General features: G+C 47.0%; 1 protein-coding gene across 1 annotated transcript; it reads right to left on the reverse strand.

The window, feature by feature from the left end:
• Positions 1–193: 193 nt before the first annotated feature.
• On the reverse strand, positions 194–18,601 carry BPNT2 (3'(2'), 5'-bisphosphate nucleotidase 2). The gene is made up of 5 exons (XM_077270524.1): positions 17,763–18,601; positions 14,971–15,133; positions 9,782–9,877; positions 8,689–8,850; positions 194–1,226 (listed from the first exon to the last, which is right to left on the reverse strand). Exons 1-5 carry the CDS (start codon positions 18,111–18,113, stop codon positions 979–981), a joined length of 1,020 nt encoding a protein of 339 aa, XP_077126639.1. The 5' UTR covers positions 18,114–18,601; the 3' UTR covers positions 194–978.
• Between the last annotated feature and the right edge of the window lie 1,104 nt (positions 18,602–19,705).

Consider the following 19,705-nt stretch of genomic DNA (forward strand, 5'->3'; position numbering starts at 1 on the left):
AATACTGATGTAAAAGACTGACCAAATACTGATAGTGTGAACGTGGCCCATCTCTGGTATTACTTGGGCCAGACATGTTGGTAAATTGGTGCAGCATGAATCTAGTGTTTTCATACAGATTACTAGTTACGGTTTTCAGATGAATCAGTTCGGAGAATGGTAGATGAAAATGAGGTTTACATTGTGCAAGTCATCCCACAAAATGTCATTTTTATTTTATTTCATCTCCACCATCCATGGCAGCAGGAATACAATGCAACGTAATATGCATCGGAAAAAGAAAGCATAAATAAAAAGGCAGCCAGAAACATGAACAGAGGACATAGAAAACTAATGGAAGATGGATGAGAACAAAGTATCTCACATATTGACAGTATCATAGACTGTCATTATAGTTAGCACACACAAACCCATTTCACAAGGATTAAAACATCTGTAATGCGATCCTCTGACGTCTGCAGGCTCCGAGCTGAAGGAAAGTAGTACCGTTACCATACCTTAATAATGCTTAAAATCAGCTGAACCGCAGAGATTATGATCCAGTAAATCCACAGTCCCCACCCAAAAAAAAGTTTGCATAAATTAAACAGCAAAATTATTTTGTTGTGTGATGTGAAGCAGAAAGGCACAATGCTTATCAATACCACTATTCGGGAGTGGAAACGATGTAATGTTCTTGTATTTAAAATAAGATTTGAATTTCACCCTATATAATCCAGAAAGTCTCTGCTTAATCGCAATCTTCATCGTTCATACTAAACCAGAACAGCCGCTCACACCAAGGGCGCGCATTCTGGCCTCCGAGCTTCACCAGCTCGGACTTATACAGCAGAACATACTTCAATATCAAGTCTTTCGAATCATATGTATGAGAACGCATTGAGCCTGTGCCGTGACCGACGTCGTTCCAGGTCCGTAAACATACATGTGCTGTGGAGTGAAGATGTGTAGGCGCAGGTTTATTTGGAGGACTTTTTTTTAAGACAATTTATCAACAAGGGCGTGGTGGTCCATCCCGATGCTTGCCAGCAGCCCCCCTTCATTTCCATCTGATCCTGTATAAATGATTTCTTCTCCTTTAAGAGTGGTCATTTGGCCGCCAAGTGCACTAAGTATCGCATTGCCCGCACAAATGTCCCACTTTTTGATGTAGGTGTTGTGAATATAAACGTCAGCAGTCTCTTGGTCGTTGCCCGTCACGTCAAGTAACGAAAGGACTTTGTACCCTGGAAAGCAAATAAGAAGGAATTAACCTCACTGCATGATATATCCAGCTACATATCCTCAACCTGATACGACCTGCACATTTTGACCATGTCAGTAGGTCCCTTGGGCCATGTACTGACGCAAGGGATTGTGTGCTCCTGGCCGATACAGAAGCAGAGCTTAACCTTATATACATGCAACAAGGAAACGAAGAAGCGCTACCGCACAGCTCTTCTACACATCAGCATTTATGGTGCTTTTTCCTCAGTGTTCAGTAGGTTAATTGTGGCCATCAGAGCCATTAAAAGGGATGGTCTCACTTTGTTAAGTGGGAAGAAACTGCAAAGGGCTTTTAGAAATGAACAACTTTGTAATTTACTTCTTCTCAATAACAGAGGGATTTACAGCTCATCGCCTGTATTACCAACCACCACTGCAGTCCATCAACAGAAGCGGTTTCCGAGGCACGGAAGGGACAATCGCAGGCTCTCCGCCTTAGAGCTGGACTGGAGCGGTACTGCACTTCTCCATGCAATACAGTTCAGACCTGCAGTGTCCCTACGCCATTATTCCAAACTGTCAATGTTCAGGAGAGGAAAGGCCCCAAGAGAAGCAGGAAGCCGGGAGGCTGGGGAGCAGTGCGCTCCTGAAGATACTAGTGATGAGCGAACATGCTCGGATATGGTGTTATCCAAGCAGCTGGGCGTGCTCGTATATTATGCTCGAGTCCCCTGGGCCTGCATGATTTGCAGCTGTTAGGGTATGTTTCCACGGTCAGGATGGCCGGGCCCCAAGCCCTGCCCCCTTTCTGGGACGCGATCATGCCGGATGTGTTAACTCTTCACATCCGGGATGATCGCTCTCTCCCATAGGGCCCTGTGATATGCCTTGCGGGGACGCTGCGTCCCCGCAAGGTGTACGGACATGCTGCGATCTGAAAAGACGCGCAGCATGTCCGGAGTCGCAGGGCCACCGCGTGCGGGTTTCCACGCATAGTGGAGACGGGATTTCATAAAATCCCCTCCACTATGCTGGAACATCTGGACGCTGCGTGTTTGACGCTGCAGCTCTGTGCAGCGTCAAACAAGCAGCGTTTCCTGACCGTGGAAACATACCCTGAGACAGACAGCCTGAGAACAAGCAGGGGATTGCCTGTTTGTTAGGGAATTCCACATGTGTTGTGTCTATAGGTACCTTCACACTAAACGATATCGCTAGCGATCCGTGACGTTGCAGCGTCCTGGCTAGCGATATCGTTGAGTGTGACAGGCAGCAGCGATCAGGATCCTGCTGTGATATCGCTGGTCGTTGAAGAAAGTTCAGAACTTTATTTGGTCGTCAGACTGGCGTGTATCGTCGTGTTTGACACCAAAAGCAACGATGCCAGCGATGTTTTACACTGGTAACCAGGGTAAATATTGGGTTACTAAGCGCAGGGCTGCGCTTAGTAACCCGATGTTTACCCTGGTTACCAGTGTAAAATGTAAAAAAAAAAAAACAGTACATACTCACCTTCGCGTCCCCCGCCGTCCGCTTCCTGCACTGACTGAGCGCCGGCCGTAAAGTGAAAGCACAGCACAGCGGTGACGTCACTGCTCTGCTGTTAGGGCCGGCGCTCAGTAAGTGCAGGGAAGCGGACGCCGGGGGACGCGAAGGTGAGTATGTACTGTTTGTTTTTTTTTACATTTTACACTGGTAACCAGGGTAAAAATCGGGTTACTAAGCGCGGCCCTGCGCTTAGCAACCCGATGTTTACCCTGGTTACCCGGGGACCTCGGCATCGTTGGTCGCTGGAGAGCGGTCTGTGTGACAGCTCTCCAGCGACCAAACAGCGACGCTGCAGCGATCGGAATCGTTGTCTGTATCGCTGCAGCGTCGCTTAGTGTGACGGTACCTTAACAGCCGCAAATCATGCAGCTGCAGGGACTCGAACATAATATGCGAGCACTCCCAGATGCTTGGATAACACCCGAGCATGCTCAATAACACATTGTCCGAGCATGTCCGCCTATCCATAGAGACAACCTTTAAAATTAGCTAGTACACATTCATTAAGGGCTAACTTACAAGACCTTCACACACACACTTTACTGGATGTGTGTTTTTGTTATTAAAAAAAAAAAAATGCAAAAAATTCCATTGTGTCATGTCATTTAATGAAGTGGCCTTTGAAAATTCTAAGAATGCACACAGAATCATCAGTAGTAATGTGCAAATGTCAAAAATGCAAGTCACATTGAAGAGAATGATAACTTTCCATTTTCACACTGGTCACTAATGTTAAGGGAATGTGCACCCGTTGCGAATTCCATTGCGGATTTTTCAGCCTAAGGCTACTTTCACACAACAGGTTTTCAGTGTCAGGCTAAATCCGGCGAATGTTGGATAAACTGGATTCGGCGCCGATTTTGAAAAACTGATGCGACGGATCCGTTTTTTTGACGGATCCGGCTAGCCTATCTAGAGTATTGGATAAAAAAAAAAAAATTTGGAGCATGCGCAGTTTAAAAAACCGGATCAGGCCGCCAGATCCACCTTTTTCCAGATCCGGCACCTTCCGACTCCCATAGGCTTTCATTGTAGCAAACAGCCGGAAGAGCCGGATCCGGCGCTTCAGGCTTTTTCGCCGGAGACAAAAAAAACGTTGCAATGGACGTTTTTTCAAGAAACCGAAAGCGGCAGATTTGCCGGATCCGGCGAAAACCGGACGAAACGTAATGTCATCCAGAGCAATCCGGCACTAATACAAGTCTATGGGAAAAAAAACCTGATCCGGCGGCAACATTCGCCTGATCCGTTTTTTTGAAAATTAGCCGGATTTAGCCTGACGGCGAAAACCTGATGTGTGAAAGTAGCCTTATTCTGCAGAACCTGTAGGTAAAATGACCTGTGGATTCCCTGCAGGTTTTCTGCGGATTTCACCTGCATTTTTACACCTGCGGAATCCTATAATGAAACAGGTGTCAAACGCTGCGGAATCCGCACAAAGAATTGACATGCTGCGGAAAATAAACCACTGCGTTTCTGCGCAGAATTTTCCGCACTATGGGCACAGCGGATTAGATTTACATAGTACTGTACACCGCATGGAAAACCGCTGCGGATCCGCCATGTGTGCACATACCCTAAGACTCCTACATCTTGTTGGGCAACTAATCAATAGACGGACTCAGACTCTACTGAAATGTATATAGTTATATTCTGGGCATCTCATCAGAGCAGCGGTCATTGCACAGGTTGCGGAGAGGTGAGCCTTGTCATCACCTATTGTGAATGATGGATCTCAGGCTAGCAACTGTACATAGAGGGGGTCACATTTCATTGTAATCCTGCTTGTGATGAAAATCAGACAACGGAAAAGTATTTTGTGTAGAGCTGTAAGTCTGAGACTAGTATAAACCTAAGGGTGAATGACCTCGGGGAGATCAAAACATCCAACACCGCGGAGACACCATCACGTGTTTCTCAACGCAGTGATCCAGAACATTGCCCCCCATCCCTAATGGGAAATATACAAATGCATGTAGAAAAGCCGCGGAGACACCATCACGTGTTTTTCAACGCAAGCAATGAATAGCCAGGTCTTTCACCGGGAAGGAACAACCACGGGAAGGGCAGTATCCAATAAAGGAAAACCACCTATGCCAAAACATGGTATTCATCCACAGACAGCTGTTTCGGGGTATTTGCCCCTCAGTGTGGAGTAGGAAACTGGCTATTAGGAGGATGTGGATGGATACCATGTTTTGGCATAGGTGGTTTTCCATTATTGGATACTGCCCTTCCCGTGGTTGTTCCTTCCCGGTGAAAGACCTGGCTATTCATTCCCGCGGTGTTGGATGTTTTGATCTCCCAGAGGTCATTCATCCTTATGTTTATAGTCTTTCCAATAGGCACTGCTCCTAATAGCCAGTTTCCTACTCCACACTGATGAGGGGCAAATACCCCGAAACAGCTGTCTGTGGATGGATACCATGTTTTGGCATTGGGGGTTTCCTTTATTGGATGCTGCCCTTCCCGTGGTTGTTCCTTCCCGGTGAAAGACCTGGCTATTCATTGCTTGCATTGAGAAACACGTGATGGTGTCTCCGCGGCTTTTCTACATGAGACTAGTATAAAGCCTGGAAGGTATTTGTGTAAATTGAAAGAGTTCTGATATTTTTTTCTTTAATAAAGATTGTATTGTAATACGGGGAGGACACTGCCTGGAAGATAATTCTGCCCCCAGAGTTTATTTTACAAGAAGTCAAGTTACCAGTTTGAGAAATGTAACTAACACAGAACAAGAGAAATCAACTTTGTCTTCTCAAAAACTCTTTTTTGCAGCTCTCTGAGCTCTGCTGTACTGTAATAATATTGCAGCCGTGTCTGCCTGTGAGATGGAAGCGGAGAGGAACCTGCAGATGTGTCCGGTATAATCACACACAGCTCTGCAGTGGAAAATTGTATAGGATTTGGGGCACCCACTACTGGATCAGGGTTATCACTAGTGATGAGCGCACGTGCTCGTGTAAAGTGTTATCAGAGCATACTCGGGTGTTAGCCGAGTATCTTGTGCGTGCTCGAATAATATGTTCAAGTCCCTGGGGCAAAAGGCAATTCCCGCAATCCCCGAGAGCAGAGCCCAATGTAGCGACAACATGCTGGTGGTCAAGTTCATGGACAAGTGGGTTGTCCTTTTCTTGACCACAATACATGGTAATGGCATCACCACCACCACCGCTGTATAAGGTAGCAATTAGGGTTGAGCGAAACGGATCGTTCATTTTCATAAGTCGGCGACTTTTGACAAAGTCGGCGTCTCATGAAACCCGACCCGATCCCTGCGTGGGGTCGGCCATGCGGTACGTGATCTTGGAGCCAAAGTCACGTTTCATATGACGCGATTAGCGCCATTTTTTCAGCCAATGAAGGAGCGTGGGCAGAGTGACAACATAGGGGTTAGGGGCGTGCACGCCTAACATCATGCTATCGCTTGTGCGCAGTAGGGATTTGCAATGTGTAACACGAGAAAAATTTCTGGGGGGAGAGAGAGGGGGAGAGAGAGGGGGAGAGAGAGGGGGAGAGAGAGGGGGAGAGAGAGGGGGAGAGAGAGGGGGAGAGAGAGGGGGAGAGAGAGAGGGGGAGAGAGAGAGGGGGAGAGAGAGAGGGGGAGAGAGAGAGGGGGAGAGAGAGAGGGGGAGAGAGAAAAAAAAAGATAATAATAATTATTCCCCATCGACGTGCATAGGGTTTCATGTTCCGGCCGATCCTCGACTTTTCGCAGTAATCGGCCGATTTCGCCCGACTCGACTCTTCAAAAAGTCGGGTTTCGCGAAACATGGCTCGACCCTAAAAAAGCGAAAGTCGCTCAACCCTAGTAGCAATATACAGGTCCCCAAACCAGAGTGTGTACTGGGGTACAATAAGAACATGGGGGGGTGGTCTCTCTGATCAAGTCCTCCAGCCCTACAGTGCCATGCGGAAAACAAAAGCATGTCACAAGAAGCTGGCCATGCACATTGCCATCTGTACAATGTATAACCAGGGCTATGGAGTAGGAGTCATGGAGTAGGTGTCCATTTTGGTGGAGTCTGTATAAAACGGACGGACTACAACTCCTAATATATATAATAAATTGGATTCAGTAGTTCTGTGCAGGATGTGCTGTAAATGTTTTCAGAATAATTCAGTAAAGTTATAAAATGTCCTATAAATGTCTGTTCTGTTCCTGATCTCAGGATCTCGGCTTTTCGTGGAGATGAATCTGCTGCACTTTATGCACATGCTCAGTTGTGAGGCAGTGCTGAGAAGTTGGGGTTGGAAGTCAGAGAAACTGAGGAGTCTGAGTCGGTGGTTTGGCTTACCGACTCAACAGCCCTGTGTATAATACTTATGTGCTATTACGATCTACAGGCCAGACCAGCACATTCCTTCAGGTACTGATCAAGGCCCTAAAATTTGGAAGTCAGGAAGGAGCGGGCCCCAGTACTTTTGGAACTGAAGGTGTTTGTATCGTACCAGTGCAACACTTCGGTGAGGTCCATCAAACTGCAAAGAGAGGAAGGTCATAAAAGTGCAAGGTGTACTACAAAAGGGGGATATGAAAAACCACCTGCCCAGATGAACCTCGCCTGTGCACGAAAGACTGTTTCAAAGCGCCATCCATGGACTGCTAAATTTAATTCTCAATTACTCTAATTTATTGCACAACTTGATGTGCTCCACATAACTCACGTATGCTAGTTTGGTGTACTCTACGCAACTCACATACGCCACCACGTTATAAAATTCACAAAACAAAATACTAGATCAATTCTAATATAGGGTCACTTGTGGTGGGTTTTTACGGTTTTTGCACCTCAAGGGTTCTGCAAATAATCCCATCAAAGTCTGAGCTTCAAAATGTCACTTCTACCTCAACAGTGTGCCCAAACAGTTTTCCACCACATATGGAGTATTGTCGTACTCAGGAGAAATTGCACAACAAAATTTGGGGTCCAATTTGCTCTGTTACCCTTGTGAAAATAAAAAACTTGGGGCTAAAGCACCATATTTGTGGGAAAAATTTGTTTTTTTTTTTTTTGTTTTTTTACTTTTATGGCTCTACGGTAAACTTTTGTGAAGCACCTGGGAGTTAAAGGTGCTCACAACATATCCAAATAAATTCCGTTAAGGGTGTAGTTTCCAAAATGGGGTCACTTTTTGGGGTTTCCACTGTTTAGACACATCAGGGGCTCTGCAAACGTGACATGGTGTCCACAATCGATATCAGCCAATTTTGCTTTCCAAATGTTAAATGGTGCTCCCACACTTCTGAGCTCTGCTGTGCACCCAAACTGTAGTTTTCCACCACATATGGGGTATAGGAGTACAGAGGAGAAATTGTACAACAAATTTAATGGTCATCTTTCTACTGTTATCCTTGTAACAATGCAAAATTTGGGGCTAAAGTAACATTTTTGTGGAAAAAAAAGTAACATTTTCAATTTTTTTCTCCATATTGCTTTAATTCCTGTGAAGCACCTGAAGGGTTAATAAACTTCTTGAAAGTGGTTTTGAGTAGAGTTGAGCGAATTTGCTTGGGTTCCCTCTTGCTCGCCAAGCTATAGCGCTTGTCGAATAAACTGCAGAGGAAGCCCGGCTTCCTGGATCGTGCCGGCTGATCGGAGCCGCAGCTGAATGAGTCGCGGCTGTGTCACTGTCCCACCACATGCATTTCCCAACACACAGGCTGTCCATGCATGTACTGTGACAGCGACACAGCCGCGACACATTCAGCTGCGGCTTCGATCAGCTGATCATTAAGAAACATAATGGGACTCGTCCATGTACAAACGTTCGTGCACGTTTCCATGGATGGGGGATCGGTTAGGAGTGTCAACTAACTTGAGACTGGAAATCTTCAGAAATCTCTTAGTTATTGGTAATTAGGGCATGACCCTCTGAAGGAACATATTACTCTGCAGAAACATGCATCATTTGTCTTGTTACGATACATACCTGACCCTCCTGCGGATATAATTTTAGTCTGGTTGCCAAACGTCTTAAGGGTCACTTCTTTCACTGCCCCTGAATGGCTTCGGGAAACAATGATAGTTGGGGTTTTCTCATTGTAAGATGCACGCCTCTTTGTATTGGAGCCACCTTCTACCATAGCCCACGCTAGCACAGAAAATATGAAAAAAAATCAATCAAGATTTTAGAAATGCATCAATCCAAATATGACAAAGCACATCACACAGGAGCAGCAATGTGTGCACACCTTTGTTAGGGGAGTAATTTAGGTGGATCTTAGGGGCTGTCCAAGATTAGATGCTTTTCTTTAAAGCACCACTCCAGTATTTTCTTTTTTAAATTTCAGCGCTGGAGTGGTGCCACTAATCTAAGTTCCCCGAGTTTTCATCTGTTCCCGATGCCACACCGGTCCCTATCCGCCATCTATGTTGTGACCGCGTTTTCTGACTGACCAGAAGTCAGAGGTAAGGTCACAAGCTCTTAGTGTAGGCCCATTAGACCTTCGTTGTGGATCTCATAGACTTACATTGAGCTGTTGCTTCCAGATCACGCTGTAGCGATCCAGTAGGTCACAAACTGCTGGAGTCCGACAGGAGCAGCACTGATAACAGATGGAGATGGCGGCTGGTAACTATAGGACTAGGGAACTTAGATTATTAACACCACTCCACCGCTCCAATAAAAAACAAAAAAACTCTACAGGTCTCTTCAACATAAGGAAAATAAGTATTCACAGTGTGATCCTACTCAGTGTGATCCTACTCACTGTTCACATGCTTAGCTAAAAGTCGCAGGCATCATGCGGGAAGTCACTGCTGTACCGGCAACTTTAACCGCCGCAGGCTGTCTCGGTAACATTTTGCCTCATTAGAGGACTCGGAACACAATGTTATGTACTGATGTGACCCCTTAAATGGAGAATCACTAGTAGTCCTAATCGCACACATCACCCACAGTCCATGTAATATGAAATAGTTTAATGTGTAAATATACATTGTAAAAAATACTGCTAATTAAACAGAATATTAAGTGAAAAAAAAAAATACAAATAAGGACCAAGCTACATGAAAACACTCACCAGTATACCCTGTGAAAGGTTTATGTATTACACCTATAATTGGTTTTCCATTTACAGCAACACACACCATGGTTGTCACATAATTAACGAGATTCTCTGGGGGGGGGGAAAAAGAAAGTTTTTATCATAAGAATTAGTCTTATTACAACATACTCAGTAGTGACGACGATCCTGCTTACCGTAATGTGATGAAACCAATAGCCACAGCAGTCCCCCACATCACGTCCTGGGCAGTCATAGGTGCCCCCTAACCTCCCAGTGAGGCTGCCCCCCACACACATACATGTGACTGTCTGCAGGACGCACAATGCGGGGGCCCTGGCTTCTTTACTTGCTGATCAGCACGGTGATTGTTGATGCGGACAGCTTTTTACTGACTGATTTATCAAAGGCCTTCAGGGCTGTACGGTGATAATAGCACAATACAAAATGTTTGTTGTTGTACAAATATTACATTAAAGGGGTTTTTCCCCACGAACAAAGCTAATTTCAAATTCTTTCTTTGAGGTAAAACATTAAAAAAGACAGTGAAATGTTTTACCTCACAAACAATCAGCTGTGATCCCTGCTGTCCTGTCTGTACACTCTTGCTTCCTCCCCTGCCTAGGAGCTGTGGGATGATCAGACCATGTCCCTGCACAGTCAGACACAGACATTACACAGTACACAGCAGGGGCACATTGATAAGATTATCTCAGCACAGGAACATTTTACATTTTATTTAAACACATCCAATTGTGGAAATTATTATTATTCCAAGTTCTGTGAATGAAAATGGGCTTTGTTCATGGGAAAACTCCTTTAACCCCTTCACAACATGCCCGTACTAGTATGGCGCATGTCGTGTCTCCCCCTTTGATGTTGGCTCCGGCGGTGAGCCCGCATCAAAGCCGGGACATGTCAGTTGTTTTGTACAGCTGACATGTGCCCGCAATAGCAGCGGGTGAAATCGCGATTCACCCGCCTCTATTAACCTGTTAAATGCCGCTGTCAAACGCTGACAGCGGCATTTAACTACGGCTTCCGGCCGCGCGGCCAGAAATGAGCGCATCGCCGACCCCCGTCACATGATCGGGGGTCGGCGATGCGTCAGGATGGTAACCATAGAGGTCCTTGAGACCTCTATGGTTACAGATGCCGGCCTGCTGTGAGCGCCCCCTGTGGTCGGCGCTCATAGCAAGCCTGCCATTCAGCTACATAGCAGCGATCTGATAATCGCTGCTATGTAGCTGAGCCAATCAAGTGGTGCCAGCTTCTAGCCTCCCATAGAGGCTATTGAAGCATGGCAAAAGTTTAAAAAAATGTTTAAAAATATGAAAAAAAAATAAAAAAAGTTTAAATCACCCCCTTTTCGCCCCATCCAAAATAAAACAATAATAAAAAAAAAAATTCAAACCTACACATATTTGGTATCGCCGCGTTCAGAATCGCCCGATCAATCAAAAAAAGCATCAACCTGATTGCTAAACAGCATAGCGAGAAAAAATTCGAAACACCAGAATTACTTTTTTTGGTCGCCGCGACATTGCATTAAAATGCAATAACGGGCGATCAAAAGAACATATCTGCACAAAAGTGGTATCATTAAAAACGCCAGCTCGACACGCGAAAAATAGGCCCTCAGCTGACCCCAGATCACGAAAAACAGAGACGCTACGAGTATAGGAAAACGGCGCATTTTTTTTTTTTTAGCAAAGTTTTGAATTTTCTTTCACCACCTAGATAAAAAATAACCTAGACATGTTGGGTGTCCTTGAACTCGTAATGACCTGGAGAATCATAATATCAGGTCAGTTTTAGCATTTAGTGAACCTAGCAAAAAAGCGAAACAAAAAACAAGTGTGGGATTGCACTTTTTTTGGCAATTTCACCACACTTGGAATTTTTTTCCCGTTTTCTAGTACAAGACCTGGTAAAACCAATGGTGTCGTTCAAAAGTACAACTCGTCCCGCAAAAAATAAGCCCTCACATGACCATATTGATGGAAAAATAAAAAAAAGTTATGGCTCTGGGAAGAAAGGGAACGAAAAACGAAAACGCAAAAACGAAAAAGGGCCGCGGCGTGAAGGGGTTAAAAAGTTAAAATAACTATCTAATGGAATGATATAAAAAAAGGGAAGAGAAAAAAAAAAAAGTAGGACCAGTCAACATAATTTTGAATTGTAAATTCATGGCTGTAATACTGATTACATTGATACCTTTGGTGAAGAAATTCACTTTGTTCTTTTTCTGTAATCAGCATTTGAAGTTTTCACATAATTCGATTTCGGTGCACTGGGGCTTCCCCTCCCTGTCTGTCATTTTCCCGCCCCCTCCGCCTGCCTCCAGTCTTTGTATAAATAGGTCACTAAAAAAGCACAGGCCCCAGTGCACCAAGATCTAATTGGCAGAAAACTTCAAATTGCTGATTACAGAAGAACAGCAAAGTGGATTTCTCCACCAAAGGTATCAATGTAATCAGTATTACAGCCAAGTCTTTGCATTACAAAATCGTGCCAATAGAACCTGTTAGTTTCTCCAAAGCCCCCAAACTTCCACCATATCTTTCAGTTGTATTCCTGAATTTTAATCAAGTGTCCGTTGTTCCAAAACTTTGCAGCTATGAGGGTCAAAACACTTATTTCGCAGCTCATGATCTAATTAGCCATCCCTCCGGACTGGTCGTGTTCAGGTGCCGAGATCACACGTCTCCTTCACTTTTTACTTTCCCTGTTATAATTTGATACACATGTTAGAGGGAACCTGTCACCCCCCCCCCCCCCCCCTGGAGTTTTTAACTAAAAGGCCGGCGTCACACTGGCATATTTCATCGGATGCGATATGCCAATGACACTTGGCTCCTGCTCGCAGCAGAGCAGGGGCCGAGTGTCATGCGTCTGTGCTCCGATTCTCTCACACAGGGAGGATCGGAGCACGCCTGCGGAGGAGGCAGAGAAATGAATTTCTCCATCTCCTCCATTGCTGGGGTCCGCTTATAACGCACAGCACTCGGATGATATCCAAGTGATGTGCGTTGTCTCACTCGCACCCATATGCTTATATGGGTGCGAGTGAGCCGAGAGTTTTCCTCGGTCCGAGACAATCACAGCATGCTGCGATTGTCTCGGACCGAGGAAAACGTCCGACAAAAAGTCGGCTGGTGGGAGCTGCCCCATAGCTGAACATTGGTCCGAGTGCAATGCGATTTTTTATCACATTGCACTCGGCCGTTTAAAACGCCAGTGTGAGGCCGGCCAAAGAGCCACCTTGTGCAGCACGAATGCTGCATTCTGTCAAGGTGGCTTTTTTATTTGGGGTCCCTTCTAATGCTGCAATATTCATTTTTTTAATTAGCCCGCCATACCTGTAGTCTGTCCGGGAGGCATGTCTTTTCCCCCAGGACACAAACGCCTCCCAGCCATCCCTCAGCCCCTCCTCCTGTGCCTTCATTAATGTTCCCGGCACCTGCGCTGTAAGTTCCCATCATGTGATGGGAGTCGAAGGGCAGCGCAAACTACGCATGCCCGATAAAGGAACTTACAGCGCAGGCGCCGGGGACGTAAATGAAGGCACAGGAGGAGGTGCACGGAGAGGCCAAGTGATGGCTGGTTGGCATTTGTGTCCGGGGGTAAAAGACATGCCCCCTGGACAGACTACAGGTATGGCGGGCTAATTTAAAAAACGAATATTGCAGCATTAGAAGGGACCCCACATAAAAGAGCCACCTTAACAGAATGCAGCGTTAGTGCTGCACAAGGTGGCTCTTTTAGTTAAAAACGCCAGAGGGAGGTGACAGGTTCCCTTTAACGTCCGGCACTGAAGGTATAACAGAGGACAGTGAAGGTGACGTCAATCAGATGGCGAGTAGTGATGAGCGAACGTGATCGGATAAGGTGTCATCCGACCATTCTTGGGTGGTAATAGAGTGACTTTGGCGTGCTCGAATAATATGTTCGCGACCCGGCAGCCGCATGTTTCGTGGCTGCTGGGACATCCTCAACACATGCAGGTGCGGGACTCGAACATATGATTCAAGTACGCTGAAGTCACTCTGTTAGCACCCGAGAATGGTTGGTTGACACCTTATCTGAGCATATTCACTCATCACTAGTGGCGAAATTACAGTACCTGAGGATGAAGTTCTCCAGAAGCAACCTCGCTAATAATAAGGCATATGATGAGAGTTTTGGAACACCAAACATGTGATAAGCACGCAGGACTATAACAGACACTGGTTACAGTTTGGGGCCTAGAACATGAAAGGTTCAATATAAAAATGCAAAAAAAATATAAAAATTAAATGCGAGTTTTTTCCATAAAAAAAATATATTACAAAGAATGAAAATATATACAATTGGTATCCACAAATCATAAAACACTTATAGTAAAGTTTAGTAAGTTATGATAAATTGGAAACAATTGGAAAGAGAGGGAGAAAAAAACAAAACAATTAAAAAACACCATGTTGGGATTATATTTATTAAAAAAAACCCAGATATTAAGAGTTTTATTTTTGTATCAATTCTCTGTAAAGCAGAGGTGTCAAACTGCATTCCTCGAGGGCCGCCAACAGGTCATGTTTTCAGGATTTCCTTAGCATTTCACAAGGTGCTGGAATTATTCTGTGCAGGTGATTAAATTATCACCTGTGCAATACAAGGAAATCCTGAAAACATGACCTGTTGGCGGCCCTCGAGGAATGAAGTTTGACACCTCTGCTGTAAAGGACATCAAATAATTAAAAAAAAAAAAAAAAAAAAAAACACAGGAAAAAAAAGGTAGCCATAATTACCATATGAGGTGGAGGTGTAGAATACTGATGATCACCCCCATATCTATCATCCATGAGGGGTGGTGGCTGCTTAGTGTTATAGATGCATGCGGATGAGGCCTCTATGGGGTTAGGGCTTGTGTAAGGTGCCAGTCATAGATCTATTGTGACCAGGGATTGACAAGTATGGCTGCTTTGTTTTTGTGTGATCCTTCCTTGTATTATCTACCCTGATGTGATCAAGAAATGATGGCCTCACATAGCCTTAAGCTAAGGCTGATGGTATGTTGTTCAACTAAATTATTTCAATGGGTTTGGAGGGGTTAATAAGATGCCTTTCCTTTACTTTTACGCCCTAGCTTCACTAAAAGTTAATTATTAATGGCCCCTACCCAGCAGCCACAACCCATCAGCTGAAGCTTGGAATAAGACACCTACCTGTATACTCGTGTGTCGCGTCCAGTGGGTCTATCCATATTGTGATACTTTCTGAAGGGACCAATTTTGGATTTTTCACAATCTCTTTTATCGCGTTGGGCATGACATGATCCCAGGAGATGGTCTCCTTGTCATCTTCACCGAGATGCTCTTCAGTATTCACCTAAGCAACAAAACAGAAGTTACCAGATAATAGAGGTGGCAGTGCCGGGTACACACAGCGTGACATCAGATCACCTGCGTTGTGAATGCCATTTACAGGCTTGCAGAAAATACCATTTTGCATTGGTCTATACACCGCAGTTAGGAATTTCCCAGAAACTGAACATGCGCCTTAATCCCCTAATATGGGGTTGCCTACCAAAGATGTTGTCAAAAAAAGATCTTTCCACCTCGGCCATGAGTCCTTCAGGTGCTCTAGTGCAGAAACATGTCTGGAGCACTAAGGATAGATTGGAGATTTCTGCCCTCTAGGACAGTGCGAGTCATGGCTTCTGTACAATCAGGTTCACGCACCCAACATATCACTGCACGCCTGCTTCCTCGTGGTCCAGCGATCACCCCAACAAATGAACAAAATTACTAAGATGTCACTAGACAATAGAAAATAAGACATCAACCCACAAATATGAACCAAACTTGCCACTGCTACAGGGCAAGTGGGAACAGCCGGGCAAAGCGCTAAAATTGGCGCATCTAATAGGTGTGTCTTTTCTTGGCAGATGCGGGCTGCTATTTTTAGGCTGGGGGGAGCAAAATATCCAAAAGCCTGAGAATACCAGCCCCAAGCTGTCTGCATTAGCAAGGCTGGTTGTCAAAAAAAAATGGGGGTGACCCCAAGCATTTTGTTTAAATTATTTAAATTAAAAAAAAAAAAAAAAAACAGTATGGGGACCCTTCTGTCCTTAATAACCAGCCTTGCTGAAGCTGACGGTTGCAGCCTGCAGCTGTCAGTTTTGCCTGCCTGGTTATCAAAAATACAGGGGATCCCGTGCCGATTTATTTATATTTTTATAGCGCAGGCGGCTGATGAATACTCCCATCAGCCGCCACCTGCTCTCACGGTTATTAGTGGCAGAAGGTGTAGACTGAAGGGAGTAGTCGTCCCAGAAGCCGGCGCCTGCTCTCGTTATCAGTGGAACACAAGTCTCATAATTCTCCCCTGCTCACAGCACGTGTGGTTCGGATATCACACAGATGTCATCCATGTGTCATAAGTGCGCACATGCCCGGGATGTTTTGCGGCCCGTGCTGCTGTTAAAAATTGGACATGTCAGAGTATTTTGCCCATGGACACACGGCCCGTGGAAACACACTGACATGTGCGCAGTCTATGTGTCTCCAGTACATGTGAAAACTGTCACATCATTTACTGGACCCACTGACCTGTTAGAGGCCTAATAGTGTTATCTCCATCTGTCTCATACACAATGAATCTGAGGCAGCGCCTTTGAACAACCGTCACTCCAGGCAAATGGGGGAACTTGCATTCTGTCATTAATCTAGTGGTGGGACCTCAGTGAATAGCAACTCCATTCTACGGATAGGAAAGATAGCCTTGGTAGAACCCCTTTAAGAATGTGTTTAGATCGGCGTTGGAGGCTCCAATGTAGCCCAATAAACCCTATTATAGTCAATGGGCTCCATGCACATTGTTGGCAGCCGGCATGTTCCTCACCCGGCTCTGTCCTATGATGGAGCAAAACAATGGAACTGTAATAAGCTGTTCTGTCACCTTCTTGTATTTTGGTTGGGAAGAATAATGAAGTCTGCAGTGCTATTTTTGCTATCAAAAATACAGAAACCACAAAGAAAACCTGCCGGACCCCCTTACAAGCTAGCTGGATCTGTCTGACATCATTTACAATCATGTCGGCCACAGCGGTCATAGCTCCATGGCAGTCCAGAAGCCACAATGCGAACAGAGCCGGCCCCTCAGATCCACCGTGGCCAGTCTGTGGGCCTTTATCTGGGAGCAGTAGTACGCCGCACCACAGATACTGTGTCCAGTCACAAAGCAGAGGATGAAAAGGGCATAGGACTGAAGCAAAGTACGGTATATGAGGAAGTTGTACAGTTTGTCTTTAGAAGATTAATAGAGGGGCAGTACAAACCCTGTCCATCCGCCCTAATGGGACCCTACTGTACAGCGCCCCACCTCTAGAGGTCCCCGCAGGGCCGGGCGGTAAACGTCGCCCCCATAGCCTCTTACACCAGAATTAATAGCGCACGTTCAGCACTACATTCTATAAATTAGGATGGCAAAGACCCTGGACCAGCAGACTGAAGCAGCGGTGTAGAGGGGCCGGGGGCTTGGGGGCAACATTAGGTGCAGAATGTGCACCTGTCAGAGGTGGCGTTACTACACCAAGATCTGGGGTATTGTATGTGGCGCTGATTTCTAGCCGGGGGCCACTCTGATCTGTATCGGTGACAACATGACACATTGCGCTTGGATCCTACAGCCCGGCAGCAGTCACCGGGCGGCTGGCTACAGCACGCAGGAGGTCTGAGGCCTACCAACGACATGACCGCACCGCCTGTGCCAGCCGCTCTGTACGGGGGAGAAGGGACTCGGCTGCCCAGGTTGTGCGGAACGTTATACGGGCACAATATACCGGCCGGCTCCCAGCAACACCAGAGGGTTACAGACTACAGCACAGAACAGCGCAGCTTACAGCCAGCCAATCACATCACAGCTCTCAAAGCTCATGCGCTGTTTAGAAATAGAACCGCTGATCTGATTGGCGGAGCAGGGACTCCATCCCCAGAGCTATGACGTCACCACTCACTTGCAGCCCCGGGAAGGAGTTCTTGATGAGGTTGGCCATCTTCCGGTTGGACAGCAGGTCCCCGCGGGTCATCTTCTCGTCCGCGCCCTCCCGGGTTTTGCCCTTCAGGTTCTCGTTCAGCTTATTGCTCTCCCGCACAGCCTTCACCTCCACTCCGCCCAGCTCCGCTGCCTGCACCGCCACCGCCAGCAGCTCCCGCAGGTCCACCGTTTCCCCTGCCCGCTCCCCCAGGAGGAAGGAGGGGAAGCGCCAGGTGATGAAGCCGGAGTACACATGGTAGAGCACCCCCAGGCCCACCAGGCAGAACACCCCGATGCCCAGGGGAGACAGGCGGATGCCCATCGGCGCCATGTCTGTGTGTAGAGGCGGAGAGGACGCGGCCGGGGGCGCAGGCGGCTGGATATATGACGTCACGGGCTCAGTGTCTCATTCTCCGGGCGACCCGCAGCCTCCGAGCCGGCGACGGCCTGTCTGATACAGGAGCTGTGCACTGTGCACTGAGCAGCGCCGCCTAGTGGCCGCACCGCGCTCTACATCCGGGTCACCGGGAGGCGCCGGCTGTGACTGGAGGACACGTCACTGCATCTTCCTTTCCAGTGCGGCGAGTGCGCCAACCTGGCAGCTACAAAGTGCAGCTACATAGCCCCCAGAAATAATGCTGTGCCACCCTGTGCAGCCTCCACACCGGAGTGCCACCCTGTGCAGCCCCCAGACTGGTGTGCCACCCTGTGCAGCCCCCAGACTGGTGTGCCACCCTGTGCAGCCCCCAGACTGGTGTGCCACCCTGTGCAGCCCCCAGACTGGCGTGCCACCCTGTACAGTCCCCAGACTGGTGTGCCACCCTGTGCAGTCCCCAGACCGGCGTGCCACCCTGTGCAGTCCCCAGACCTATGTGTCACCCTGTACATCCCCCAGACCGGAGGTGCCACCCTGTGCAGCCCCCAGACTGTTTTGTCACCCTGTGCAGTCCGCAGACCGGTGTGTCACCCTGTACAGTCCCCAGACCGGCGTGCCACCCTGTACAGTCCCCAGACTGGTGTGCCACCCTGTGCAGTCCCCAGAGCGGTGTGTCACCCTGTGCAGTCCGCAGACCGGCGGTGCCACCCTGTACAGCCCCCAGACCGGCTTGCCACCCTGTGCAGTCCCCAGACTGTTGTGTCACCCTGTGCAGTCCCCAGATTGGCGTGCCACCCTGTGCAGTCCCCAGACTGTTGTGTCACCCTGTGCAGTCCCCAGACCGGTGTGTCACCCTGTGCAGTCCCCAGACTGGCATGCCACCCTGTGCAGTCCCCAGACCGGTGTGTCACCCTGTGCAGTCCCCAGACCGGTGTGTCACCTTGTACAGTCCCCAGACCGGCGGTTCCACCCTGTAGAACCCCCAGACCGTTGTACCACACTCTACAGGCCCCAAACCGACGTGCGACCCTCTACAGACCGGCGTGCCACCCTTTGAGCCTATAGAGTAGACCGTCGTGCCACCCTCTACAGGCCCCATACCGATGTGCCACCCTCTACAGACCGGCGTGCAACCCTCTACAGGCCCCAAGACCAGCGTGCTGCCTGTACAGACCTGTCTTGCAGGATGATCATACAGTGAGGAGGGAATGGCGACCTGTACGACAGTCATGTGACAAGTAAAGGGAGCTTCCAGTTTATTTTAAAAGCCAAAACTCACAAGGTCTCTTGTCCATAATAATTTTGAACAGTGTATTTTGAGGGTTTTTTTTAAGTTTTTGAGAAAAAAAAATTATCATTGGGAGGTTTCCAATAAAATTTGATGATTTGAACATTACACTGACTCTTTTGCATTGGCTATTTCGGAAAATTAAAGAAACATTTGCTGAATAATTTGTAACACGGTGTAATAGATGTTATGCCTTGTCTTTATTATTATACATGCTACCTGCACCATTTTCTTTAGTGTCTGATAGAACAGATTCCCT

The sequence above is a fragment of the Ranitomeya variabilis genome, chromosome 6 (assembly GCF_051348905.1).
Source record: "Ranitomeya variabilis isolate aRanVar5 chromosome 6, aRanVar5.hap1, whole genome shotgun sequence".
Lineage (NCBI taxonomy): Eukaryota > Metazoa > Chordata > Amphibia > Anura > Dendrobatidae > Ranitomeya > Ranitomeya variabilis.

Excerpts from the sequence above, each read along its gene's own strand:
- BPNT2 (XM_077270524.1), bottom strand. The coding sequence starts at position 18,113 with ATGGCGCCGATGGGCATCCGCCTGTCTCCCCTGGGCATCGGGGTGTTC. Across the intron at positions 9,878-14,970 it reads CGCGACACACGAGTATACAG|AGAATCTCGTTAATTATGTG; the intron begins GTAGGTGTCTTA and ends CCCCCCCCCCAG. Across the intron at positions 1,227-8,688 it reads TATATCCGCAGGAGGGTCAG|GGTACAAAGTCCTTTCGTTA; the intron begins GTATGTATCGTA and ends TTTGCTTTCCAG.